Source organism: Mus caroli, chromosome X (genome assembly GCF_900094665.2).
Source record: "Mus caroli chromosome X, CAROLI_EIJ_v1.1, whole genome shotgun sequence".
Lineage (NCBI taxonomy): Eukaryota > Metazoa > Chordata > Mammalia > Rodentia > Muridae > Mus > Mus caroli.
The window spans coordinates 78,937,096-78,943,846 of NC_034589.1; the positions used below are offsets into that span (position 1 = coordinate 78,937,096).

The window sequence follows — 6,751 nt, forward strand, 5'->3', positions numbered from 1 at the left end:
CCTTTCTCAGTCACACTTCTATCTACTGGTCACATAGTCTCTCTAAATTTCTCTCTCTTTCCCCCCCCCCCCCCCTCTCTCTCTCTCTCTCTCTCTCTTTCTTTTTCTTTCTTTTAGCCCATGGAGTCAATTCAGTGGAGCATAAGTAACCTCAAAGGGACTATAACTATAAAACAATCTGACTTTACTTTTTCTAGTAGCATAAGTTGACAATAACCTCCTCAAATAGGGGTGAAATTTCCTTATCTCTACACTCTGACCACAACTAAAGGCTAAGATTGGTCTGACTTTATTCTATTGGTCTTGTGGATGGTTTTTCAACTATCATGCAACAAACAACTTTGGTGTGTTCATAAAACAGTTTCTTTTTAGTCATTCACTATCACTGGATTTTACAATCTTTCTGCCCCATTTTCTACCATGATAGCTGAGCCTTGGAAGAAGTGGATGTATTATAGAGAGACGAGCATTCTGAAATCTTTTGTTGTCTATACCTTGATCAGCTGTAGGTCTCTGTGATAATCACCATTTACTATTTTTACTATTTATTGCAAAAAAAATGAATTTCTCAGATATATATTGAGGTCTTCAGAAATCTATTGACAACAATTCTGTAGTAATCCATTTAATGCTATGTATACTTATTAGAATAATGGTATAATAAATAATTTTGCATAATTACTGTACACTAAGTTGTTTCATCAAAGGAATTCATTGACAATTAATATTTTATAGTTATATAGAAAGAATATAGACAAAAGAATAAGAAAATATAAGTATGAATTTTCCTTTCACTTTATCTATGGTAAGTAAACCTCCCTATCTATCTGTAGCTTACTGTTCTGCAACTAGTAAATACTATTATATTTATTATTTTGCATAGTATTCATCTAGAATTTGCAATGCTATTCTTCTCATTTCTGTGACTGATTTTGTCATTACCATTCTCTTTTGTGTTCACTTTCTTACTGGCTCTCATATTGAGTGTAGTTGCAAGTTCTCTCACATTTTACATGATTGAAATGTATTTCCCTTCGATTGAATAATAGGCAGTTGAGCATATAATTATATAGACAGTCTTATTTTTCTAAAACTGAAAATATTATTCCCTTGTCTTTGAATTTTGGAGCTGTTGAGAAATCTACTGTCAAACTGTAGTCACATTATTCTTTTGTCTGCTGCCTTTTAGTTTTCTCTTTGTATGCGATGTTCTATAATCTTGTTTTATTTTACATGGGTGTGTATTTGTGTTGTACTTTGTCATATAGAAAGTTAATGAGAACTGAGGAACTGATGATATATTGTTTCTTTTCATAATGGCCCTCAATTATCATTTGAGTATTCTCTTTTCTCTGATCTAACATCCTTCTTAAGAGCATTTTTCCATAATATCAGTGAATAACCTCTCTGTTTTATAATATGTTTCTCAAATTTTATAGGATCATTTCTGTATTGTTACCACTGTATGTTCAATTTAGAATAATTTCAGAAGTTTGTGATTTAGTTCTTAAGTTTTAATCTGCTTGTGCCTTAAATCTAATCATATGTATGCATACTTATAATTGCATGTATGGGTGTTTGTGTTTTTCAATTAATGCATTTCACATTATTGAGAGGTTTATATTCTATAAATCTGACACTTTATCATAATTTTCTGTTTTGCATAATAGCTCCTAATTAAGACAATTGAAACATTTACCATCTGTTTGATTAAGTCTCACCTCACTGATTATAAGAGTTTAAAAATTTTGGTTTCCAAATGAGTAAACCAACCATTCCAAATTCCATTAGCTGTCTAGTTTGGGGCTTTATTATAGTGATATTTTTATATTTGTCTATAGTTTTAAATATTTTTGTTCCAAAACTTTTTATCCATTCTTAGCTTTTAGAAGATTATAATTTTTTAAGCTAATATCCACGTACTAGTGAGTACATGCCATGCATGTTCTTTTTGGCCTGAGTTACCTCACTCAGGATATTCTCTAGTTCCAGCCATTTGCCTGCGAAACACATGATGTCATGATTATTAATAGCTGAGTAGTATTCCATTGTGTAAATGGACCACATTTTCTGTATCCATTCTTCTGTTGTGGGACATCTGGGTTGTTTCCAGCTCCTGACTATCATAAATAAGGCCACTGTGAACATAGTGTAGCATGTGACCTTATTAAATGTTGGAGTATCTTCTGGTTATATGCCCAGGAGTGGTACATCTGGGTCTTCAGATAGATCTATTTCCAATTTTTCTTAGGAACCTCCAGATTGATTTCCAGAGTAGTTGTACCAGTTTGCAATCCAACCAGCAATGGAGGAGTGTTCTTCTCTCTCCACATCCTTGCAAACATGTGCTGTCACTTGAGTTTTTTATCTTAGCCATTGTGATTCGTGGAATCTCAGTATCATTTTGATTTGTATTTCCCTGATCACTAAGGACTTTGAACATTTCTTTAATTGCTTCTCAGCCCAGGCTACTATACCCAGCCAAACTCTCAATTAACATAGATGGAGAAACCAAAGTATTCCACGACAAAACCAAATTCACACATTATCTTTCCACGAATCCAGCCCTTCAAAGGATAATAACAGAAAAAATCTTATTCTTACTATAATATTGATGAATAACAAATATTAAATTATTTAAAAATTTGAATGTATAAATTATGGTATTGTGGTTTAAATAGCTCCCAGGTCCTCAAGTTTCTAGAGAACAGATTAGGTGCATCTTCTCCCACTGAGGTCAGACCAGGCCATCCTCTGCTATATATGTGTCAGGGGCCTCAGAGCAGCTGGTGTATGCTGCCTTGCTGGTGGCTCAGTACCTGTGCGATCTTAGGGTCCCGGGTTAGTTGAAACTGCTGATCTTCCTATTGGGTCGCCCTTCTCCTCAGCTTCTTCCAGCCTTTTCCAAATTCAACAACAGGTGTCACCAGGTTCTACCCAACAGTTGGGTGTAAGTATCTGCTTCTGTCTCAGTCAGCTGCTTGTATATGGAGTTGGGGAGGAGGAGACAGAAGAGAATCCATAAGGGCCAGCAGAATGAATGGAAATAAATAACCTACTTGGGGGGGGGGGCTCTAGAATATACCAGAGACCTGGGAGATGAAAGATTCTCAAAACTCAAACGGAGGGACCTTAGATGAAATGCCCTACAGTGGGGTGAGGGAACTTGTAGAGTCCATCTCCAGTAGAAAGACAGGGCATCAAATTAAGTGATGGGATTGCCATCCCAGAGTAAAAAAACTCTAAGAAATACTCTGAAAAATGGAGGAGAGACTGAGGGAAAGGCAGACTAGTGACCGACCCAACTTGAGATCAACCTGAAATTTCAACCAGATTAAAACAGTATGAGAGTGATCACCAGTTCCAGCTATTATTTTGAAGAGTTTGCCTTTTCATATTTTGTATTTTAAAGCCACTTTAAATCTTTGATTTCAATGCACTTTTGTGTTCCAAGCTGTTAAAGTTAACAATGCACTTTTGTGTTACAAACTGTTAAAGTTAACAAGTTACTCTAAATATATTTTCATTTCAATTTAGAAATCAAGAGTTTATTTTGAAAACTTACCTGTAAACTGCTCCATTGAGCCTATGTCACTGTGTTGTTCAAGATGCATTTATGGAAGAAGCAGCCATCCATCCTGAGAGTTAAATCATCATGATACTTCACTACCTCAATTTGCACCAAAGTTGATATGACTTATTACCACTGGCATCCCCTTTACTTTAAACCTGCAATGTATTCTGGGATTTAAGATGATACTTGCATTTCCCTATTGGGATGTTTGCCCAGAAGGAAAAGAGGCTATGGATCAGCAAGAGATTAGAATGATTTAAGGTTTATTTTAAAGAAAAATACTTAATTTTCTATTTGGATTATACTGTATAAAATTAATAAATTGTAGTAAGTTGATAGGATTACAGGTAGTTTAAAATGATGTGTTAAGCATTAACATTAAATGGTGTGTTAAGTATAGAACATTCTTCATTATTTTTAAAAACTGTAAATATGGGGGAAACACCAGGAAAATGATAATCATTTAGTGTCCCTTAAAATAAATGCTTTCTTTAGCCTTGCTATTGATGGTGCTCTCAGAATGATGTACTATGAGATAGCATGATTGATTTTACTATACTTATGAATTTAATAAGCAATTTATAATTTCGTACATAATATGAATAATTGTTATGGTAATATAATCAGAAATCTTTTTATTGCTATTAGCAAAATAGTGCTAGCTAGTAGCTATGAAGCAACTAGTTGAATACTTGCTAGATTCTCCATATTCTATGCCATATGCTTGCAGTGTATTCAGCAATAGTGTCTCACCATCAAGCTGAGAAAGGTAACCAAGAGCACTGACAATAGCCTGTAGTGAGGTGCTCTATGTGAAATGTTTGGCCAACAACTCAACCTAGGTTGTTTACTTGATAGCATGTGATGTCAGTTCAGGGTATTATCTTCCCCATCATATGGCAATTTCATTTAAATATGTTTCTATATTAGGAAACTTCTATAATATTAGGTTTCCATAGGATCTTTTTAAGGAAATTAATGTTACCCACTCTTAAATGCTTAAAGTTGTTAATGATAAACATGTTTGCTAAGATAAATACCACAAAGCAGAGCTATAGAGATACTAAGTGTGATAACCCCACATCAACAAGAATGACAAGTGTTTGTTATAATATACGTATTCCAGGCAATACATATAATTTTTTTATTTATTTCTTCATTTGTGTTAGCTAATGTTATGTCACTCTTCTCAATTTTATTCTATCTTATTCACTTGTCTCTTAATGAGTATAAATATATAGGTATGTGTAGTTTTATATAAAATTCACTTTATTGTTTAGTTTTTTTTATTTGTCTGTGCCACATAAATGCATGTGCCTCTGAAAAAACAAAATCTGGACTGTATCTCCTGGAACTGGAGTTATAGGTTGTTATGAATCACTCAATATGGCTGTTGGGGACAGAACCCAGATCCTATTTAAGAAGAGTATGTGCTCTTAAACACAGTGCTATTTGTCCAGACCCACATTTCTTTCTTCTTCTTTTCTTTTACCTTTTTTAAAATTTTATTTTATGGCTATGACAGACTTTATTTTCATGTGTCCACCTTATTATTTTTCATCTACATACTTGTTAAGAAAATTGACTATTTTATTTAAGTATTAACAAATGTTATATTTAAATGGACAAAATCATATTTTATATTAATTTTCGAGCTATTTTAGTAAATGATAAAAAATTATTTAAATGTGATCAAATATGTCCATTCATTTTCATAGGTCAGTTTTGTGTAATTTATTTTTCTTTCAGTGTATCCCCATACTTAAGAGGTCAAAATAATCCTCTTCTAGATTATCTTTAGGAATTTGAAAGTTTTCTTTAAGAAGCTAATTTTAAAAGTTTTACATTGTGTATCAAAAACAACCTAGACATAACCATGTATTTGATATAGTATTTGTGCTTGTGGTAATATGGCCCAAGGACATAATAAAAATATGATAAAGGAATATATACATATATATATATATTCACATACATATATGTGTGTGTGTGTGTGTGAATGTGAATATTAACTACAAAATAGAACTTAACATAGTTGAATTAAATTCAATGTCTATTATGTAAACAAACATAGTCACTGACTTAAAACTTTTGAAACTTTTTTTATAAAATGTTTTTGTCATTAATATAAAAAATCCTAAATATGTTTAATACTGAAAGACAAATAGTTAAATACACATTCTAATTTCAAATATAAAACTATTCATTTTGGGTCTGTTTATAAGTAACAAAACAGTGTAATTTTTGGTGCTTGAGGAACTTGGGCATCCTCTCATACATTTGGATATATCTATTTTTAAGACTGGAGTGTCAGTGAATGTCTAATTTTAAAAGGCAAATCACTGGATCTTGAATTGATTCATGTAATAAACTGTTTCCTTAATGACTTATAATTGCTGAGGTATTAGATGTACCGAGTACCTAGTTGCATTTTAAATCATCTATTGCAAAGTGAAGGGGAAATGCAGAAAATTAAATCTTCCATTTTTAGAAGTTTTAAAATTGTAATATGGAGGAGTTCTGTTTATTTTTATAAGGAAATATTTAATCTGCAATATTCATTTATTTCTTAGGAAGTTTGGGCATGTTGGCATGAGTTATTGTCATATTTAGAGAAAGCAAACAAGTGGCTCAATGAAGTAGAATTGAAACTTAAAACCATGGAAAATGTTCCTGCAGGACCTGAGGAAATCACTGAAGTGCTAGAAGTAAGTTTTCAAATCATCTAAATAATATGCTGTATGCACCATTGAAAAGATTTAGTTCCAAGGAGATTATACTATTTTAAAACACAAAGAAGAGGGTGTGGCTCCTAGCCATCCTTCACTCCTGACATTTTGGACAAATCCTTTATTCCCTCCAGAATCCTTCAAGGTCCAGCGACTTAAAGGGGAATGTCTTATCTTCTCATCTTGGAGAATTTTCCTTTTACTATCTTTCTAATTTATATGTACTTACTTTACTTGCATAAATCAACTGCAAACTTCTAAAGACAGCGTAATACAAAATCTTTTTGAGTACAGATGAACAGTTTGCTAATGCAAAGTTTTTCTACTTTTAAAGCTATATATTTATTGAACTGGAACATATAAAATTATTTAAAAGAATTTTAATAAAAATTAAAGACTTTAATATACATTATATATAAAAATGTATCTTTTGAATCCTCATATATAA

The 6,751-nt window shown here is 32.4% G+C and overlaps 1 protein-coding gene across 4 annotated transcripts in view; it reads left to right on the plus strand.

Moving 5' to 3' along the window:
- Dmd (dystrophin) overlaps window positions 1–6,751 on the plus strand; it is a 2,293,239-nt gene that overhangs the window by 953,311 nt on the left and 1,333,177 nt on the right. For all 4 annotated transcript variants that reach the window (XM_029473189.1, XM_021152893.1, XM_029473188.1 and 1 more), the window contains exon 28: window positions 6,148–6,282. In XM_029473189.1, the coding sequence (XP_029329049.1) occupies window positions 6,148–6,282 (135 nt within the window). The remainder of the gene's footprint in view (window positions 1–6,147; window positions 6,283–6,751) is intronic.